The 22,925-nt window shown below is 38.8% G+C and overlaps 1 protein-coding gene across 4 annotated transcripts in view; it reads left to right on the forward strand.

Moving 5' to 3' along the window:
• Positions 1–22,925, forward strand: part of RELCH (RAB11 binding and LisH domain, coiled-coil and HEAT repeat containing) — a 103,166-nt gene that overhangs the window by 74,611 nt on the left and 5,630 nt on the right. For 2 of the 4 annotated variants that reach the window (XM_070420402.1, XM_070420405.1), the window contains 7 exons: positions 868–974; positions 1,912–2,011; positions 8,729–8,811; positions 9,595–9,658; positions 11,054–11,192; positions 13,452–13,568; positions 21,151–21,239. In XM_070420402.1, coding sequence (XP_070276503.1) covers positions 868–974; positions 1,912–2,011; positions 8,729–8,811; positions 9,595–9,658; positions 11,054–11,192; positions 13,452–13,568; positions 21,151–21,239 — 699 coding nt within the window. Of the gene's footprint in view, positions 1–867; positions 975–1,911; positions 2,012–8,728; positions 8,812–9,310; positions 9,394–9,594; positions 9,659–11,053; positions 11,193–13,451; positions 13,569–21,150; positions 21,240–22,925 lie in introns of those variants that run through there. The other 2 variants (XM_070420404.1, XM_070420406.1) reach the window with 2 other exon arrangements.

A 22,925-nucleotide genomic window follows, 5' to 3' on the forward strand; every position in this document is an offset into this window, starting at 1 on the left:
TTTATTATATATTTTCTGATAGAATGTCAAATTCCCTTTCCTTTCAGATTCAGGTTAATTTAACATAGAGTTGTGTGTTTTTTTAACATTCCTTGTTTAGCAGACTTGCTTTTAAAAAATATATTTATTAATACAGTGCTGTGTAAGAAAAAAATACAAATATTTTCTGATTATTAAAATAATAGTTCGTTAAAGAAAGCTTAAAGAAATATGGATTATTTTTCAATCAAGGGCGCAACTATTTCTTTTCAGAACACAATTGTCTATATTTCATCAAGCATGCAGTTTCTCACCACTAAGATGTTGCAAATAAAATTTCTTGCAAATCAATTTTCTACTATTAGGGGGTAGCTGTTTTAATTTGTATTTAATTATTTAGAGCTAAAATTAATGGGAACTAAAATTGGAAAAATAAATTTTAATGAGAGAATATATCTTTTTATGTTCTAAACCCAGATTGTGTAATAAAACTTTCTGCAGTGATGGAACTAGTCTATATCTCAGCTGCCCAATAAGGTAGTTGCTAGCCACTTGTGGCTATTAAGCACTTGAGTTCTAGCCAGTGCAACTAAGTCACTGAATTTCTTCTTTCACTTAATTTTTAATTTAAATTTAAATATGAATAATCACATATGGTGGGTGGCTACCATATTGGACAGCACAGATCTAAATCTTTGAAGTAAGGTAGTCTTTGTCTTCCTACCACTGTGATTATAGATATGCTTAATAAATACTTTTAATTAAAATGCTTCCAAATTAGGATATTTTCCCCTTATTTGGTAAATTTTTCTTATGAGAGATAGTAAATTATGGTTTTAATTGTACTTGATTGCTTGGAAATTCATTATCAGTCTTTTTCCTCTGTAGGAAGAAGACAGGAAACTGTTAGTTGGATTCTTAGAAGACGTAATGACCCTGCTTTCATTGTCTCATGCTCCTCTTGATAGCCTGAAGGCTTCTTTTGTGGAACTGGGGTAAAAATAATAGCTTACAGTTTTTTAAAAGCCATATACAATTTTTATATTGGATTTATGGAATATATATTTTTGGTCTAAAAAGATTGGTATACACATCAGCTCTCTTGGTTTTGAGACAAGATTTTTTGTATTTTGTTTTTGCATATTTTTATATTCTTAATATTTTGTAATCAATACATTGTAATAAAAGTGTGGGGAAAGGGCACAGACTTATGTTTTCTTTAAAGTATTTGGAGAAATAAAATAAAATACAGATTTGAAGAAAATTTTGTTTTTCCAAAACTGAAAAAGGAGCCCCAAGTGAAAGCCAGGTCATTAGGCTCCTATTTCTGTTCCACTTTATTGCCTAGTCCCGCTCATACTCACATCATCTATTGCTAAAACAGTGTTAGTCCAGTCTTCACTGAAAACAGGCTTATACATTTATTAATACTGTCTTGCATTGTGATGGGTTTCACAGAAAGCTTGCCCTTCCGTATAGATGATTTGAGTTGATGTTATTTGATCTTACAACAACCATATGACATAGATAGGACATGTATTGCTTCTCTAATTTTGATATAGATAGTTAGATCTACAGAGGCTGTAAAGTGCTCATCTGACTCTTAGTCTGGCATCCTTTCTTTTTTATCTCATAGGTAAATTTTATTTTTCTTTATCTTTTCATTATTTTAACTTTTATGCTATTAAAGAGTTGAAATTTCTATAATAATTTTAGATAGAGAAGCTAAAAGTATAATTTTTGAGTATGCTGGAAGTTTGTAGCTTTATAGGCTGACGTCCTTTTTTAAGGAATCTTAGATGTAACACATTAAACTATATGCCATGTTTTACCAATATTTTATTATTAATACTCCTTATAAATGTAATATTTTTCAGTATACCCCATAAAGCACTGTGGCTCTTTTTTTAACATTGATTTTTTTTCTTTCAGTGCAAATCCAGCCTACCATGAGTTATTGTTAACGGTTTTATGGTATGGTGTTGTCCATACTTCAGCACTTGTGAGGTGTACTGCTGCTAGAATGTTTGAGGTATGTAAACAAATGCTTCTCTTGGTTCAGATTGTAATGATTTTCTCTAGAAGAGGGAGAAGGGAATGTTTAAACAAAAATGGCTTTGCATACCATGTTATGTTGCTGTGTGTTTTAGGGTATTGAATAGTGTCTAGTTGTGTACTGTGTGATGGGGCAGAAATTTAGCTTTGATATATTTAAGAATGTGGATGTTATTCTTAAATGTCCATTCCGTTTCTTGAATTTTCTTTTAAATCGTATTTTAATTTCCATTCTATGTAAATCTTTCTAACCACTCTGTTTACTGAGTTATGTGGCTACTAAAATAAACTGAAGCAATATATTTTTAAAGTTGTAAAATATAGTTGTATTCATGAGTAGCATTAAAAAATTTATTAATGTAGTTATGGAAATATTTGTTTTATTGATTATTCTTACTCCACTATTCCCTCACATATCATATCCAGAATAGCATCCCTATAGGTTATCAGTTCACAGATTTATAAGAGAGAAAAGACTGTTCATGTAATTTAACTAGATTTTCTTAAATTGTCACCTAGCCAAGTTAACTATGAAAATTGAAGTACCTATCTTTTGTACCCATCACAGAGGAAATATGCCATTGCCTAAAAATATACATATATCTAGAACTGGTATTTTAGCACTAAAATTGGTTTAGAGTATTTCTTATTGCTATTGAGTCTTGTCATAGAGCCAGACTGCCTGGGTTCAGTGTCTGACTCTGCCACTTAGTCGCAAGTTCAAACTTCTCTGTGCCTCAGTTTCCTCATCTACAAAATAAAGATGATAATAAGTATCTATCCCAAAGGATTTTTGTTAATATTAAGAATTAATACTTGTAAAGCCTTTAAAACAGTGCCTGACACATAATGAGAGCTTAATAAATGTGTTATCATTATTGTTTGTTTTTTAATTTATGCTATTCACACAATAATATAGTAGTTTAGGGAGCGTATTTATCCCAACTAAAGTTTCTCAAATATGCATGTGATTTTAAAATGTCTGATAGCATTTATTTCCATAAGAAAAATGGGATAATTCAATTCTTCCTGAATTTCAGAATTTTCCACAATTTAAGATACATTGCAATTGAAAGATAGAGCTCTGATATATTTAAAATGTATAATTTCTGAAACTTAAATATGTAAAATAGATTTGTGGAATTCAAAGAAAAGTTTATTGTTATCTGGAGGTTGAAAATTCTCTGTCCATGTTACTCCCTCAGTCACTCCCTCAGTTATTACTCATATTTAATTTTAAAAAAACTATAATCAAGTGTTCTTTGTCATGGTTAATGTCAAATTAAAAATTCGGTTTGATGTCTAGTATAAGTTCCTTTGGGGAGTAAATAATTTTTTATTATTTAGTATGCTGAAAAAGAGTAATTACCGTGAAAGAAAAAAGTCTTTCTTTAATTTCTTCTTTCCCACAAAAGAAAAAAAAAGAAGCCCCTCCTTTAAATGAAGAGCTATTTCTTTAATATATGCTCTTCATAGGATTTTATTCTTAGACTATAAAAACTATTACTTTTAAACCATTTGTTTCTAAAATGTATGTATACACTGGTGAAGTAAATCATTTAAGTGGAGATAATTTAAATAAATAAAATGAAGCATCCTCCCATTTTATTTGTGTTTGAACTTTTTTCTACCTTCTTTCTTATATGTGGCTTTTGTCAGGTTTTCAGTTTCTATGTTTGCTATCAGTGCTGGTTGTAAACTATACCTATGCTTAAGCAGTTTTCAATGTTCTCTCAGGTTGATTATGAGCTTCTGAGTCTAATTTGAGAGATTTATTATAATACTTTTTCAAATTCATTTATGATAAAAAATTTTCACTGAGCATGCTAGTAAAAGACATGGTTACTTTTTTGTCAATAATCCGTACTTTAAACTAAATTGTATTAAAGAAATAAGTATATTTATAAGATTTGTTTTGATACTAATAGTTTATAATTATGCCTGCTCCCCCACAAAAAAAATAAGTTAGTTTAAATTAAAAACATAAAAACAGGACACCTAAAATAAAAAAAAATTTTTTTTAATGTGTGATCAAAAACTATAGAAAAGAAGGCAAAAAATTATATACCAGGAATGTAAAATGAGATACTTTAGTGAAATTGAACACTAAATTTAGCTTGAGCTTTCAGACGCAGAACAGAAAGGGAAAATCCAGTCAGTCATGTATTCTTTATTATTATTATTAGTAGTAGTAGTAGTATGTTTTTATTGATTTCAGAAAGGAAGGGAGAGGGAGGAGAGATAAAAACATCAATGATGAGAGAGAATCATGGATTGGCAGTCTCCTGCACACCCCCTATTGGGGATCAAGCCCACAGCCTGGGCATGTGCCCTTGACCAGAATCTAACATGGGACCCTTTAGTCCAAAGGCCGACGCTCTATCCACTGAGCCAAACCAGCTAGGGCTCAGTCATGTATTCTCATCCTATAATAATAAAAGAGAAACATGGTAATTAGCTGTACCTCCGCTACCCTTCCCATTGGCTAATCAGGGCGATATGCACATTAACTGCCAACCAAGATGGTGGCCGGCAGCCAGGCAGCTTAAAGCGAACAGGAGGCTTGCTTGCTTCAGTGATGGAAGAAGCCAACATTCCTCGCCTGCGGCTGCCGGCCTCTGAGCTTGCAGTTTGAAACATTGTTACAAATATAGAAGCTAAACAAAACCCCAGAAACCTGCTTTCAGCCAGCCGGGATCTCAGAGCTGGAGTTGAAACAGTGTTTTGATTATAGAACCCAAACAAACCAGGTACCTGCTTTCAGCAGCCGAGGCCTCAGAGCTGGAGCCAAGCCTCAGAGCTAAAGCTGGCCCAGAATAAAAAAAAAGAAAAAAGGAGCGATTGGGAGCTTCAGTCACCTGCCAGCCTGAAAACGGCCCTCAGCCCCTCACCCAGACTGGCCAGGCACCCCAGTGGGGATCCCCACCCTGAAGGGGGTGTGACCAGATGCAAACAGCCATCAGCCCCTCACCCAGGCTGGCCAGGCACCCAAGCGGGACCCCCACCCTGATCCAGGACACCCTTCAGGGCAAACCAGCCGGCCCCCACCCGTGCACCAGGCCTCTATCCTATATAGTAAAAGGGTAATATGTCTCCCAGCACTGGGATCAGCGGAGCCGCGAGGCCTCCTGGCACCGGGATCAGCGTGACAGGGGACAGTGACCAAACCCCCTGATCGTCCTGCGGCTCTGTGTGTGACAGGGGGCGGGGCCACAACCTCCCTATCCGCCCTGTTCTGTTCGTGACAGGGGAAGGCGCCCCAACCCCCTGATCAGCCCTGCTCTGTGCCTGATAGGGGGGAGCTCCTCAACCCCCTGATCACCCTGCGGCTCTGTGTGTGACAGGGTACAGTGCCCTAACCCCCTGATCGGCCCTGCTCTGTGTGTGACAGGGTGTGGCGCCCCAATCCCCCCCCCACCACCACCACGGGCCCTGCTCTGTGTGTGACGGGGCAGAGCCATAACCTCCCCATCATCCCTGCCCTGAGTGTGACAGTGGCGGCGCCCCAACCCCCTGATCGGCCCTGCTCTGTGGGTGACAGGGGGCGGTACCCCAACTCCCCTATCGGCCCTACTCTGTGCGTGACAGGGGGGAGCTCCCCAACCCCCTGATGGGCCCTGCTCTGTGTGTGGCGGGGGAGCTCCCCAACCCCCTGATCGACCCTGCTCTGTGCGTGACAGGGTACAGAGCCCCAACCCCCCTGATGGGCCCTGCTCTGTGAGTGACAGGGGGCAGTGCCCCAATCCCCTGATCGGCCCTGCCCTGTGCATGACAGGGGGTAGTGCCGCAACCTCCCCATTGACCCTGCCTTGAGTGTGACAGAGGGCGGTGCCCCAATCCCCCAATCGGCTCCACCCTGAGCGTGAATAGGGGTGGCATCGCAACCTCCCGATCCACCCTGCTCTGTGCATGACAGGGGGCGGCGCCCCAACTCCCCAATCGGCCCTGCTCTGAGCCCGACCAGGGACTGCACCTAGGGATTGGGCCTGCCCTCTGCCACCCGGGAGCAGGCCTAAGCCAGCAGGTCATTATCTCCAGAGGGGTCCCAGACTGCGAGAGGGCACAGGCTGGGCTGAGGGACACCCCCCTCCCCCCTGAGTGCACAAATTTTTGTGCACCGGGCCTCTAGTCCTATATAATAAAAGCCTAATATGCTAAGTATCTGGTCATCCATTCAACCAATCAAAGCATAATATGCTAATGATATGCTAAGGCTGCTCAATTGCTTGCTATGACATGCACTGACCACCAGGGGGCAGACAGTTGACTGGTCGACCAATCGCTATGAAGTGCACTGACCACCAGGGAGCAGACGCTCCGACTGGTCAGTTAGCTTGCTGCTGGGGTCTGCCTGATTGGGGTTGGGCGAGATGGGCTGGACACACCCTGGAGCCCTCCCATGGTCCCTCCCCGGCTGACCAACCTCCCATGTCCCTCTCCAGCCCCGATTGTGCACTGGTGGAGTCCCTCGACCTGGCCTGCACTCTCTCGCAACCCGGGATCCCTTGGGGGATGTTGGAGAGCCAGTTTCAGCACGATCCCACAGGCCAGGCCGAGGGACCCCACTGGTGCATGAATTTGTGCGCCAGGCCTCTAAGTGTTAAATAAAAGGCAGTATATTACTCTTTTAAGTAGCAAATTTTTATTGAAATTGATTTACAAGGTGACTTTATCATGTGACTCCCAATGTGACATAATGGATTTCCCAAAAGATGCAGAAAGAACTGCATATAACTATTTCTTATATCAATCATAAGGAAATTAGCATGTAACATTGGACTACAACTCACAGAAGGCATGGGCTTTAAGACAGATGTGATTGAGTCCATTTTCTAGTTCACTTCTAAAACCCTGGACAGGTTAGTTAATTTCTCCAAGGCTCATTTCTTCATCTGTTAAAACATTGATAATGGCTGTACTTACCTCATCAGGTTTAAAGATCAAATGAGATATTGTATGTAAAGTGTGTAATAATTCATAGCTCTTAAATTTTTTTTTCTGGTGTTCTAACTGGACAAGGAATTAGACTTAAAAACTCCAGAGCAATAAAAAATTAACTAGTCCCTAGATTATCCTTTTTTTATTAATGTTTTTTGGCTGGCACAAGGTAGCAGACATTTTAACATACATCCTACTAATTCAAATCTAAGCTACTTATTTATAAAATGATAGAGATAAGAGCTTTATTTAACAGTATTTGAACTTCTTTTTCGTATTTCTTTGTACTTGATATCATTAATGTTTAAAGTAGTAAAAAACGTTACGTCATTTAATTGCTGTCTAATTATCCATGGATTTTTTTAATAAAAATCATTTCAGAATGTTGAAGTAGATTCTAAAGTGAATCAGTTGTTAAATCGTAACAGATTATTGTAAAATTAAGAATCTTCACATAAAGTGAGCTCTGCTCCCTCTGATGTGTTGTGTAGGAGGAATGTGTTACCATATGCACACAGTGTTTGGCTTTTGTTACTAAAAATTCCATGACATCTTTTATCTTCCAAGAGGACTAGTTCTACTACCAGAGAACAGATTGGTTAGCATTTAGCATTAATTTGCGTTTACATTCTGAAATTGAGAATTAGAATATTGCCCTTTACTACTAAACTAATAAATTTCAGTAATTTATTTACTTGCGCTTTTAGATAAATACAAAACAGAAAACTACTTGAACCAGTCAAATATTTTTTTGTTTTTTTTAAATATATGTTTATTGTGGTAACGTTGGTTTATAACATATAAGTTTCAGGTGTGCAAAATTATAAATTGACATCTTAGGTACCATGCTCACCACCAAAAGTCTAGTTTTCATCCATCACTGTACAATAAAATTTTTTTAATTTAATAATATTTTCCTAATATATTACAAAGCTTATATCCTTGGAGTACTCACAAAAATTAACCTCATGTTTCTTGAATGCTTAGTCTTTGTCTTGCACAATATTTAGGTAGATTATGTGTAATTAATAGCATAACTGTCCTTTAAGGTAGATGACAGTATCACCATTTTCAGATGAGAAAACTTGAGATTCAAGAGATTACATTCTAATATATCCAAGGCCACATGGCTAATAAGTGGAGAGCTAGAGTCTGAACCCAGGTCTTATTCCCACATGTCATACTTCCCACTAGGCTATGTTATATCTATCTATAAGCTATGTGATGTAAAATGTTGGGGATTTCCCTATGTGATTTTAAACTTGCTATAGAACAATCAGAAGCAATTTAGTGGTGGCTGCTAGCCATTTGAGTTTTGTTTGAAAACAGTGCAGTTTGTACTTTATTGGTCATAATAAAGTCACACCAGATTTACTTAAATAATTTTAACCATAGAACCCAGTATGTGTCTTCTTTTTAGCTTTTTTTTTTAAGTAAAGCTTTTTTTAAAAAAAAAAAAAATGCATTTTAATTGAACATGGAAATTGCATAGACTATTTGACCAAAGTACAAACTGCTATTGAGTTGGTGACAAACTCTGTTCTTGTGGACTGCCAGGCTATTTAAGCTTTATTTTTCTCCTAAGCATCCTCTGCCTTTATAAAGCACTCTAGTAGCAATATTTGCTTAGCTTCTAATTTTGTTTTTGCTTTTGTGTTTTCTCTCTTTCTCTTGGTTATTCCTTTCCTCCTCCCGTGGCATTGTGTTTGCTCTTAACATGCATCACCTGTGAATACCCCCTGTGCTGACCAATCAGCTGTTGGTGAAGGGGGTGAATGAAACTCTGGTAGCTCAGAGGGTTGTTCCTGCTCTCATTACTCTCTCCAGTGACCCTGAAATGTAAGTGTGGTCCCTGCCTTTTACATTCAGCATCCTTTTCAAAATGCGCCTGTCAAGAAGTAACCATCAGCTTTTAAAGTCATTGAAAAATATACTTATCTCTTTAAAATAACAATATTGAAGTACACTTACTGATTAAACTTTATTATATTTAAGATATTTATGTATCTTTAGGTCAACTTTCACAGTAAGCTTAATTTGGAGGCCATTTATTTAAAAATATATATTAGTAGTAGCAGTTTCAATAAATATTTCCAAAACTTAAAAATGCTGATGGACTATTTCTTCCAAGCCAAGAAGGGATGCTCTGCTAATCTCACTAATATATTGTTACCAGTAAGTATAGTGGCATGAACCAAAGGCTTAACATTTAATGCTCGAGTGGGTGACTAAACCAAGAAAGGCCAATCAGTCTGCCTGCCCATCCTCAGTCACAGCTAACCCAGTTCTCATTCCAGTTTACCAAACCATTTTTTATTGCATGTTGACTGGTTTACAGCTGACTCTACGAGGCATGAGTGAAGCGTTAGTTGACAAGCGGGTTGCTCCGGCCCTTGTTACCTTGTCCAGTGATCCTGAATTGTGAGTTTCACAGACTGCGACCTTAAGTTATCCTGTCTGCCTTTTTGAGCATTCTTCTTGGTCTGCCTTTTTAAATTTTAATTTGTCATTGCTAGAGATTTAATACAGTATATTTACATTGTACTTACTTTGATATACATTTTAATAATGGTTATTCACCTCAAAGAAAGCTTCAGTTTCTTTCTCTTTGCATTCTAACAGCTCCGTTAGGATTGCCACAATTCCAGCCTTTGGCACTATTATGGAAACAGTTATTCAAAGAGAGGTAGGCAATGGTTGAAATTTATTTCTGTCTATATAGGGTTGAGGTGATGATAACACATTATCATACATGTACCTGGTTGGGGCTGGGGACAGGGAGCATCATACCTTTCAATTTATGTCTTAGTGTGGCCAGAGGAGGATCTCAGTATTTGAAAACATAATAGTCTGCCCAAAGTATATTATCATATCCTAAGGAAATCTCTAGTCTTTCTTCTCGATTAGAAAATTAAGTATAAACCAACTCTCAGATGTTAGGTATTGCAGTTTTGGATAATCCTTCAAATCACATCTAGTTCCAAAGCTTTCTGTTATCCACTAGATTCTAGACAGCCTGCATAAATTCCTGCTTGCCAGTTTGTACAGATGTGAAGACTACTTTGTCAGATCATTTTAGGAACACAAACCTATCTTGTGTCGCAAATGGAGGCTAGAGGGCATGTGTATGCTCCTGACTGTCATTGATGTCTTGCTGCAAGTTATAGTAGACTGGTACCTCGTTGCGGCACACTTCATATGACAACGCTCTGTCTGCCTGCTTCACACTACCACAGGCTCCTCCCTCACATTTTATTTTGATTTAGAAACTTATGTTTTAATTTCAACTTTGTTAGGTTTTATCTGCCACATTAACTGTGAGACCCTTCTCAAAATTAGGATCACAATTTCATTCTTTTATGAAATTTGACATGTCTTTATATAAATGAAAAACCCTATAGGATTAAAAGATAAATGATTTGTGGGCATATTACTTTGCCACTTAAATGCAAAAAAGATTTTGCATCTAATAGACATTTACCAAAAAAGAAAAACTATTTTGTAAGATCTCTTTGTCATGTAGATTTTGTTATAACAAAAATTAAACATCTTTGTAAGTTATGTAAAAAATGTTTTTCATTCTTCATTTATATATTTCACTGGTGAAGCACATTTAAAAACTACATCATTCTGCCAAGCTTGCAGTTTAGGCCGAATTTCAACATGTTCCTAAATCCTAAAATAAAAACGTCTTTTAGGGAAATGTGAGTAAGATGTAAGTCATTAGTGACTCATTGCTTTCGGAAGGTGAATAATTGGGTAACTTACACTGTGATTTATTTTAAGAATTATAATTTAGATACAAAATATTACTTATCTCTTTTTTCTAAATATTGTGGGATCTTTTTATTTGTTTTAACCATTTTTTCAGGTAATAGTTTTTATTTTCTAAAACAAAAAATGAGGAATCAGGCATAAAATGTAAAACCTTTTCCGAGTCAAGACTAAATAAGTACTTAATTTCAAATTTCTACTGCCATGTTGATATAAAATATTTGATGCAGCAAGTCATGTTTAATGTGTATCTTTCTACTCAATTTTTAATGTTCCATAAAATGACTGTACATATCCACTTTTTAAGTTGCTGGAAAGAGTGAAAATGCAGTTGGCTTCTTTTCTGGAAGATCCTCAGTATCAAGACCAATATTCTTTGCATATAGAGATCATAAAAACATTTGGGAGAGTTGGGCCTAACGCAGAACCAAGGTTCCGAGATGAGTGTAAGTTGCATTTTTCTACCTTTTTTCTTCAATTGTAATGTCAGATCAGAGAAGATTATCTTTATTTTGGCTGTTGGATCTATCCTAGAATATTTTTTGAAAGTTTACTTCTATTTTTAGAAAGCCTCCTATTTATTTATCTTTATTTTATTTGCAATTTTGAATCTTTGTCCAGTTTGCTCTTAAGAGAAAGGCTTCTGTAATGGCCTTATATAGTGTTTTTCCGATTTTCTTTGGCCACTGAAGATCAGTTGTAGAATTATGCACATCTGGGTTATCACATTTTTAACCATTTCTCTCCATCTGAGATGTTAAGAAGTGAATTTTTTTGCCTTTTTAAAAAGTTTATTTTTTAATGAACAACATAAACTGATGAACAAAAACAGATCCAGAGATAGAGAAGCATTGATCAGACCATCAAACCTCAGAGGGAAGGTAGGGGAGGGTGGGGGTAAGGGGGAGAGATCAACCAAAGGACTTATATGCAAGCATATAGGCCTAACCAATGGACACAGACAACAGGGGGGTGAGGGCATGAGTGGGGGGGATGGGGGGTAATGTGGGGATAAAGACACATATGTAATAACTTAATAAAAAATTTAATAAATAAATAAATAAATTATTTTTATTGTTGAAGATATTACAGATGTTGTCTTTTTGTCTCCATTGACTCCCTCCACTCTGCACCGCAAAAAAAAAAAAAGTGAATTAATTGGTACAGATGTCATAGCCCAGGACAGCACATATATAATGAAATGTTGAATTCTGGAGTATATTTTTGTCTCTTTTCTGAGATTTAGGAAGATTCTTAATTATAGCTTTTAACTGCTTTTAGACTAGGGTTTAAAATAACATATAGATTTGATTACTAGTTAAGCAATTTCAAGAGGATATTGAACAGTATGGTTGTTGAATTTTTAAGAAAAACATTTAGGGAAGGATTACCTCTGTAGTTGGTCAGAGAAGGAGCAGAAGGAAAAAAGAGGCCATGTGTCAATAGATAAAGAAGTTCAATGAAGGTAAGTTTTAAAAGGTTTGAGCAGAAATGAACTAGACAATCTTAGAGAGAGACTATCTTAGAGCCACCATTTTGGTGGCTCTGTTCATTAATTGGCCTCAGCATGCCAATGAATGAATTGGAATGTAAACAATTTCATTGGGAAATCATGAATGTTTGGAGTTTTTTATCTCCTAAATTTGTCTAGAGCTCCTGTGAATTATGTTGTTACTAATTTTCACACATAAAAAAGTCCCCTAAAAATGGCCGTTATTATCCTAAGTTTTTGTGGTGTTTTTTTGCCATTTACTAAGGCAAGCATAAAAGTTGTATTTATTGAGGAAGCAGGAGGTTTTTCTAGGAGAAGAGTGTGGCTTTAATATGCACAAACTCAATGTGAACATGAAAGAAATCAGTGTAGTTGGTCAGAAGTTTGTGTTTATGAATGGTGTTTAGGGTTTCCCAACCAAGCAGAGACTTGTGATCAACAAGGGGCCATGTGATCAACCATTTGATAATCACAGACCCTGCCATTTCTCTAGGAAACCCTGGCGTTAGGGGGAAATGGTATGTATTTAGAAGTCTCAATCTTAGGCAGTAGGGGAACTCAATGCTACTGAATTGGTTACTGTTTCTTGAGCCATCACTTTTATTTTAGCAGTAGGTTGCCTGTACTTTTGAAATTTTACATAAATGAATATTGAGATATAATGTATTGAGCCCACTGAGTGACTTAAAAGCACAACAACCAGTGCTTTTTGACATTGATCTTTGCCAAGAATTTAAGAAACTAGTTTTAGAAAGGTGTGAAATAATTTGATGTTGAAAAAGAAAACATATACTGTTTTTATCTTTTGTTTAATAGCAATGCTATTAAAAACCTGATTCTTATAAAGAAACTTATTTGTAAAGATAATAACATTAAAAGTAGGTTATTTACATTTGTTTATTTAGTTTTTATTTTTCAAATTGGGAAATTGAATTGCAGTGAGGCCAAATGACCTTTATACATGTTCATAATTAGGTCATAATGACAAGTGCTGCAGTCTATTTTTCCCAAGTATATTTTTCAGAAAGTATATTCTGAAAATTATACTTTCTTTCCTATTAAGGAAGAGAAAACATAGAACGTGGCTAGTCTTTTGAAACTAACCTAGAATTAAAATGAAATTTTATAAATTAAAATGAGAACTTATTTTTTAAGATGTATGAGTGTTGTATGTGTCTATTTGGATAAAAATGTAATACTTTTCTTTTTTCAGTTGTTATACCACATTTGCATAAGCTAGCCTTGGTGAACAACTTACAAATTGTGGATTCTAAAAGACTGGATATTGCTACCCATCTTTTTGAAGCCTACAGTGCACTTTCCTGTTGTTGTATCCTTGAATAATGTGTATCTGTATTTATATAACCAGTTTTACAGTGAACTATCTCTGTTGTTAAAGGTTAAGGAATAGAATTTTTTTCTTCAACTTACATAAGGATTGCAAAAAATTAAAAATTTGGTTTGACTTGCCCCACTCCTTATTCTAGCTGTCTCATAATTTTACAAGATAAGTTCAAGTCCTCTGTGCTTATATAGTTTTAAAAATACTGGCTAAACTTTTATTTATGTTAATCAGCTATATAACTGAGCAAGAAATGAATTATAGCTGAGGTTTCTGTTAATCAAAAGAAAGCCTTGTATGTGTCCTGGCAGTGGGTTTTTCAGTTAATGTTTAACCATCTGTATCCAGTGGAATACAATGAATTCCTCTTGAGAGATATCACTCATTGAAAAAGTACAGTGTACCCAGGCCGATGTGGCTCAGTTGACTGGACACTCCAAAAAGGTGGTGTGTTTGATTCCCGGTTAGGGCACGTATACAGGTTGTGGGTTCAATCCCCAGTCAGGGCACATAACGGAGGCAACCAATCGATGTTTATCTTTCTTTCTTTTTCTCTCTCTCTGTCTCTTTCTCTCTCCCTTTCTCTCCCTCTCCCCCTCCACCACTCCTTCCCCACCTTCCTCTCTTTAAAATCAATAAAAAAATAATAATAATAATTTGAAAAAGTCCAGTGCTGGCTGATCATCTCCAGTGGAGGGAAGCTCAGAGATCACCTAACATATCAACCACTGCATTTTATAAATGATTAAAGTAGAGCTTACATTAGTGAATTCTGTTTTTTTACCATTAAAAAGCAAAACTGTGCCCTAACCGGTTTGGCTCAGTGGATAGAGCGTCGGCCTGCAGACTGAAGGATCCCAGGTTCAATTCTGGTCAAGGGCATGTACCTTGATTGCAGACACATCCCCAGTAGAGGGTGTGCAGAGGCAGCTGATTGATATTTCTCTCTCATCGATGTTTCTAACTCTCTATCCCTTTCCCTTCCTCTCTGTAAAAATTCAATAAAATATTTTTTTAAAAAAAAAAAGCAAAACTGTGATTAGAACAAAGAATTTTAGCTATCCTCTTAAAGTTCTCTTTACTACTTAGGCCTCGAAAAATAAAACTGAGAATGAAGTGAAGGTAAAATGAGCAAAATGAACTCTAGCTTTTGGGCTCTCCCATTGAAAGGCAGGTGAGTTCAAAAAGGGGGAAATAAGAGATCAAAAAAGGAGTGAAAGTCTGGATACTCAAACAGAAATATAAAAGTACATGCTGGACACCATAATCAGAGAATTTGATTATGACAGAAAAGAAATGACAGTAGAGAGAGGTTTCTAGTGATTCATGGGAGAAAGTAGAAGGCAAAGAAAGAATTTCAGGATTAAAATTTGTGGTTTCATATTGTTTGTTTTTTAGCTGAATTTATTGGGGTGACATTGGTTAATAAAGTTATATAGGTACCAGTTATACAATTCTATAATACATCAACTGTATATTGAATTTCATATTGTTATATGCCAGTTTGAAGTAATAAACAAAGTGAACAGATAATTTTAAGTAAGACAAATATGTTCCAAATGCCACTGAAACTCATTGGCACTGGATTCTTGAGTGGAATGTTCTAATTTTGTTTATAATAAATCAAATGGAGAAAGTAGAAACTTAAAAGCTATTTGTTGGGGAGCTATTTGTACTTTTGGAAGTGTTAAGACTTGAAGTTGGATGCATGGTTGGGAGCATTTTATTTGGGAAATCTACAAATTATTCATCTGGCCAGTGTAAGCCATCTATATAATAAAGATGTAATATGCAAATGGTCATTACACTTTGACGCGTAACGACCAACCATGTAACGACCAGATCAGGAATCAGCAGGAGGGTGGGGCAGCGAGCTACAAGCAGGCTGTGGAGAGCTGCAGGTGGCGGCAGGGCAGCAAGCTGTGAGGGGGTGCGGGGGGGAGCTACAGGAGAGCGGCAGCGAGCTACTGGCACACGGATTCGTACACAGGGCTACTAGTCTTTTTATAATATAGATTTTAAAGTGAGCAGAGACACCATATTTTGATAATTTTGTGCCTCAACTCTCCATTAGTTCATCTTGTATAAGTTTAATTCTACTAAAAGGAGAACTTACTATTATTCTTGATTTATCTTGTTGGCATTTCAACTTATTAAAGATAGAGGAAGCAAAAAGAGGAAGCGATATTCTGAATTGGCAAGGAAGAATTTTTTAGTAATGGAGAAGTGACAGGCCCCTTATAGGAAAGTAGTAATGGCATGTCAGAGTTTGCATTTCAAAGAAAGAAAATATTGGAATGTTTATACCTGCTTCCTAGACTTTGTAAAACTAGATGTTTACTGAAGCAATAAGTCATGCATATTCTTAAATAGCAGAGAGTTTCAAAAGGAATACATATAAAGGAAAATGCGAAAGTCAAAAATTTTACTTCTGTAAAGCTAAATTTTCCAAGTGGCAAGGTAATGATTTCTAAAGAGCACAGAAGTCTGCATAGAAGGAATATTATTGTGGGTTTAAGCATGCACAGAATATTACTAAATACAGTAAAAAGTCTTTACACCAGTACAGTAAGGGGAGGAACCAACTTAACAATAGACCCTGTTCAAGTACTAAAAATGTTAGTTCTGCATGAGTCAGAGATTGTACTTATGTCAACAGGATGGTGTGGCCACTAATAAATCACATCGTTCCAATCTGTTCTGTTCCATTGCATTCTGAGCTGAAAGACCACAAGAGATTCCTATCAATACTGACATGATATTTTAATAAGGACACAAAATAACTATAGTGTTTAACATTCAGCTTAGTAATAAATCAAGAAATCATATTTATAAAATTTTTGAAGAAATTTAAGAAGGTTGAACCAGAGAAGAGATAGCTTGGGGATGAAAAGATAATTCAAAAATAATTTTAAAGGTTGTTATTAGATATGAAAAGTTTAGGCACACTGTAACTAAGGTGCAGGACTAACATTAACAAGCAGAGGTCTCAGGCCGATTTTGTGTATTAGACTTTCTAATGGAGCTATCTAAAAATGCAATTTTTATTTATTTATTTTTTTGTTAATCCTCACCTGAGGATTTTTTCCATTGATTTTCAGAGAGAATGGAAGGAAGGGACAGTGGGAGAGAGAGAGCGAGAAAGGGAAACATCCATGTGAAAGAGACACATCGGCCGAAACCGGTTTGGCTCAGTGGATAGAGCGTCGGCCTGCGGACTGAAGGGTCCCAGGTTCAATTCCGGTCAAGGGCATGTGCCTGGGTTGCGGGCACATCCCCAGTGGGAGATGTGCACGAGGCAGCTGGTCGATGTTTCTCTCTCATCGATGTTTCTAACTCTCTATTCCTCTACCTTCCTCTCTGTAAAAAATCAATAAAATATGTTAAAAAAAAAAAAAAAGAGACACATCGATTGGTTGCCTCCCAACACTGGGCACGGGATAGGGATTGAACCTGCAGCCCAGGTATGTGCCTTTGACTGGGAATCGAACCCTCGAGCCTTCGTTATATGGACCCACGCTCTAACCACTGAGCAACCGCCTAGGAAAAAATGATCTCTCTTATGAAACTGTGAATGTCCTGTCATTGTTAGCAGTCAGGGGCCCTATGACCATCATTCACTGATGAAGTAAAGGTGATTCCTAATATGAAATAGTACTAAATGACCTCTAAGTCTTCAATCCTTAAGAAAGATTATTTGATTCCATGGGGAAAAGGTAAAACCAAACAGTGGGTAGAAAAAGAGGAGAGTGAATTCCCTCTTACATCCAAATAAGACCATCTTCAATTTCTTAATCCATGTGCATATTTCTAGATCTGAGTCTCAACTACTAATCCAAAGGTCACTCAGACTTCTGCCTTGGTGGTCCTTTCCCCCTATCTAGAAAACAAGACTACATGACCATTAGTTTGTAGCCCTCTCTATGTCTATAGGGGTTTGGTTTATAAGTCATTCATTATATATAGGAACCTTACTTATATATAACTAGAGGCCCAGTGCACAAAAATTTGTGCACTCGGGAGGTTCCCTCAGCCTGGCCTGTGCCCTCTCACCGTCTAGGACCCCTCGGGGAATGTCCACCTGCTGGCTTAGGCCCGCTTCCCAGGGGATCAGGCCTAAGCTGGCATTCAGACATCCCTCTGGCAGCCTGGCAGCCCTCTGGGGATGTCCACTAGCTAGCGGGGAATAGGCATAAGCTTCAGTCGGACATCCTTAGCACTGCTGAAGAGGCGGGAGAGGCTCCCGCCAACACCACTGTGCTGGCAGCCATCAGCCTGGCTTGTGGCTGAGCAGAGCTCCCTGTGAGGGAGCACACTGATCACCAGGGGGCATCTCCTGCATTGAGCGCCTACCCCCTGGTGGTCAGTGTGTGTCATAGTGACCAGTCATTCCCAGTCTTTCTGCTGTTAGGGTCAATTTGCATATTACCCTTTTATTATATAGGATAGAGGCCTGGTGCACAGGTCGGGGCTGGCTGGTTTTCCCTGAAGGGTGTCCCGGATCAGGGTGGGGGTCCCGCTGGGGTGCCTGGCCAGCCTGAGTGAGGGGATGAGGGCCGTTTTCAGGCTGGCCACACCCCCTTCAGGGTGAGGTCCCCACTGGGGTGCCTGGCCAGCCTGGGTGAGGGGCTGATGGCTGTTTGCAGGCTGGTCAAGCCCCCCTGTGGGGACCCTCACCCCATGGGGGTGTGGCCAGCCTGGGTGAGGGGCTGAGGGCTGTTTGCAGGCTGGCCAAAGCCCCTTCAGGGTGGGGGGGGGGGTCCTGCTGGGGTGCCTGGCCAGCCTGGGTGAGGGGCTGAGGGCTGTTTGCAGTCTGGCCACAGCCCCTTTGGGGTGGGGGACCCTATTGGGGTTCCTGGCCAACATGGGTGAGGGGCTCATAGCCGTTTTCAGGCTGGCCACGCCCACGGGCTGGAAGCAGGTATCAGGGATTTATTTAACTTCTATAATTGAAACTTTGTAGCCTTGGTCTGGCTGGAAGCCTGGGTTGCCCCTGGCAACTCAGGCTCCCAGCCCCTCCTTGAGCGGAGGCCACGCCAACTGGAAGCAGGTATCTGGGATTTATTTATCTTCTATAATTGAAACTTTGTAGCCTTGAGCGGAGCTCAGGGTTGGCCAGGGTATGGCAGGAAGCTTGGCTTCCTCCATCGCCAGGGGCAACCTAAGCCACCTGCTCACTCCAGCTCCATGGCCACCGCCATCTTTTTGACGGTGTGAGGGAGTGACAGTTAATTTGCATATTACTCTTTTATTAGATAGGGTAAACCCAAAATCCTTCAGTGTATGGGATGATGCTCTAACCAATGGGCAACACCAGCCGGGGCCAGTGTTCTTTTTTTATTAAATCTTTATTGTTCAGATTACATTTGTTCCTCTTTTTTTTTCCCCCCTTAACTCCCCTCCTCCCAGTTCCCGCCCACCCTCCGCCCTCACTCCCCACCCACTGTCCTCATCCATAGGTGCATGATTTTTGTCCAGTCTCTTCCTGCATCTCCCATTCCCCTTTGCCCCCCAAGAATAGTCAGTCCATTCCCTTTCTATGTCCCTGATTCATTATAATCACCAGTTCATTCTGTACATCAGATTATTTATTCACTTGATTCTTAGATTCACTTGTTGATAGATGCATGTTTGTTGTTCACAATTTGTTTCTTTACCTTTTTCTTCTTCCTCTTCTTAAAGGATACCTTTCAGCATTTCGTATAATACTGGTTTAGTGGTGATGAACTCCTTTAGCTTTTCCTTATCTGTGAAGCTCTTTATCTGACCTTCAGTTCTGAATGATAGCTTTGCTGGATAAAGTCATCTTGGTTGTAGGTTCTTGGTATTCATCACTTTGAATATTTCTTGCCATCCCCTTCGGGCCTGCAAAGTTTCTGTTGAGAAATCAGCTGACAGTCGTATGGGTATTCCCTTGTAGGTAATTGAGTCTCTTTCTCTTGCTGCTTTTAAGATTCTCTCTTTGTCTTTTGCTCTTGGCATTTTAATTATGATGTGTCTTGGTGTGGTCCTCTTTGGATTCCTTTTGTTTGGGGTTCTCTGCGTTCTTGGACCTGTAAGTCCATTTCTTTCACCAGGTGGGGGAATTTTTCTGCCATTATTTCTTCAAATAGGTTTTCAATATCTTGCTGTCTCTCATCTTCTGGCACCCCTATAATTCTGATATTTGTACGCTTGAAGCTGTCCCAGAGGCTCCTTACACTATCTTCGTATTTTCGGATTCTTTTTTCATTTTGCTTTTCCAGTTGGGTGTTTTTTGCTTCTTCATATTTCAAATCTTTGACTTGATTCTTGCACTCCTCTGGTCTGCTATTGGGTGTCTGTATAATATTCTTTATTTCAGTCCATGTATGCTTAATTTCTAGTTGGTTCTTTATCATAGCATCGAGGGTCTCATTAGTTTTCGTGAGGCTCTCATCAGGTTCATTGGCAGCTTCTAGCACATTATTGCAAGCCCTCAAAATTGCGTTTTTTAGCTCTATATCCTCCATTTCTGTCATGTTTTTTTGTCTCCGCATTTTTTATGCTTTCTTGGTGCACCCCCTTGTGGTCTTTGTGCGCAGTCTTGTTCTAGTTGAGCCTTGATTGTTGTGCTTAATACTAGAGGGATTTGACCACCAGGCCGACTGGCTGTGAGAATCAGCTGTGTGTGCCGCAGGAAAACTTCTGTCCTCTGGAGAGGTGCTAATCTAGCCTTTGCCTGAGGCGATCCAGCAAATAGCTCTGCACAGGGCTTGGGTGGGGCGGGATCAACAGGGCGGGTGGAGGGAGCAGTTATGGCTGCTCTCAGTTCCGTTCCCAGAGGCTCTGCTTCTCAGAACCCCAGCAATGGCTGCAAACCTCGGAGAGAAAGCTGCCCTCACGTTCCAACTGATGCCAGACAATCCCGCTTCTCCCGTTTGAGTCTGAGTCCCTAGAGACTCGCCCGGATCTGGAGCTCAGAGTCTGAGACTCCCTCCTGATTGAAAACGACAACCGCGCCCTCAGCCACCAGCCCACTTTGCGCGCGCACCACCACACCTTTATATTTTCCACACTGCGCCTCCTCTGAGCCTCGGTATGCTGTTGTCTTTCCTTCTATTTGAAGTGTCTCTCCTCAGCCAGCATTCCTGTGGTTCTGGGTGATGTCCGTTCCGTCTTTTAGTTGTATTTTTGAAGTGGTTGTTTGCGGCAGCAATCTCCGGTGTTTACCTATGCCGCCATCTTTCTTCAGTGTATGGGATGATGCTCTAACCAATGGGCAACACCAGCCAGGGCCAGTGTTCTTACTTTCTATACTCATTTTACTCATTTAAACATCCAATTAAATTGCATGAATATTTATATAACATGTAATTGTGTAATGTTACAATAATGAATACCACTGGCAGATTTGTGGGAATAAAATCAGTTGACACTTGATAAGCAACTGTTGCATAAAGGATTCTCAAGCAACAAATGAGAATCATGCTTGCAGAAGTCTATTTACTCTAGGTGATCTACGTGCCATAGGCATTATTTAAGAGAGCTGAATTGGACATATTAGTTGTGTGGGGTTTTTTTTTTAATTACCTTAACTATGTGTCTCAAGTCATATCAGAGGACTTAATGGTTAATCACTTTTTACCTGGTCTCAGATGTTTGCGCACTGACATGGAACATCTTTCTCCAGAGCATGAGGTAAGCTACTATGATGATTAAGCCACTGTGATCATCAGTGTTGTGTTCATATGTTTTAATATCTCCTGTACAGATTTTTATTCCTCTTTATGTGAGGCATGATTATAATATGCTGCACTTAGTTTTTTAAAAATTACTTCAATGTCCTTTTATGGATTTATTTACTAATTGTAAGATGTGGAGCAACTCCTTTAACATCTTTGAGCTTGTTTCATTCTCTAAAGTAGGGATTACATACTTTCCTTCACTAAATATAATCAGAATTTAATAAAATAATGTACATGAAATGCTTTTAATCTATAAAATGCTATACAGTGTCATCTCTGATCATCAACTTTCATTCAGTTTGTCTATTTCCTTCAAAACCTTGTCATTCATTTCTTACTATTGGCCCAGTGCATGGATTTGTGCACATTGAAAGGAAATTAATTAGAAGAAATATTTTAATATTGCTATTCACCATTTATAATAGAAGTGTTAAAGATGAAAGAAATTAGTAAAATGTACATGAAAATAATATATAAATTAGTAAACAATAACAACATGATATAACAACAAAGACATGATATGAAAACAACAAAAACATGATATAAAAACAACCAAATGATGATATTAAAACAATAAAAACATGATATAAAAATAGCATTGAACATTGATAAATCTCCATTTTCTGGCTAATGAAAAGAAAATAGAATTCTACCAAGTCTCCTATCTACCTACTTTAGGACTTCTGTGAGAATCAAATGAGATGAGGCATGTAAAAACGCTTCACATACATTTGGTTAAACTGTAAATGTTTGCACCTGGCTATAAAGCAAGTCAGGTTCCTGGACTGAAGAAACTCCAAGGAGGCTAGTCGCTAGGAAGAGAAAGCCGGGCGTTGCTACGTGATGTCATTACCTGGTGCCCACAGCGACCCTTTCCGGGCTGGACTGGGCTGTGGGCCACATTTTGTGCCATGGGTTCTTGGCAGCATTGGCTACGATTTGGTGGGGTGTCGCTCCAGGGTGGTGGTGGGGCCTGTGTCCCACTTGGGGGAAGCTGAGTGTTGGTTTGTCGGTGCCAGGTCCGTGGTGCCATTTATTTTTAAATGGCCAGTGTGTGTCATGGCAGCTCCTGCATTGAGCATCTGCCCATTAGTGGTAAGTGCGTGTCATAGCTACTGGTCGGAGGGAAGGATGGACACAGCCTTTTATATACAGTGGGGCCTTGACTTACGAGTTTAATTCGTTCCGAGACCGAGCTCGTTAAGGAACTCGTTAACTCAAATTACTCTATCAACTCGATGCAAAAAATCAGCCGAGAGACAGCTGTTATCTCAAAAAACTCGTTAGTCGGGACACTCGTAAGTCAAGGCCCCACTGTATATAGATTCTATATCTGCAACCTGTCTTTCTATAGCTTTTATTTAATCTGTTATGGTTGACTCTCCCTCTTAAAGGAAGCAGAACAAAATAAAAACAAAAACTTTCCTTCATACCTCCCCAAATCTCTTTCCCTCTCCTTAGTCTGCTCACTGTGTCAACTTGCATAATGCCTGTTGGTATACCATATTCATTACCATCACACTAATCCAGTGAACTGTTCTTCCTAAGATTGCTGATGATCAAAGTGAAAGGACACTTTTCAGATCTGATAGGACTTATATAGGAGTCCATACCCTTTTCATCCATATCTTGTCAACAG

The sequence above is a fragment of the Myotis yumanensis genome, unplaced genomic scaffold (assembly GCF_028538775.1).
Source record: "Myotis yumanensis isolate MYYU_CA2020_CCGP unplaced genomic scaffold, mMyoYum1.0.hap1 SCAF_7, whole genome shotgun sequence".
NCBI lineage: Eukaryota > Metazoa > Chordata > Mammalia > Chiroptera > Vespertilionidae > Myotis > Myotis yumanensis.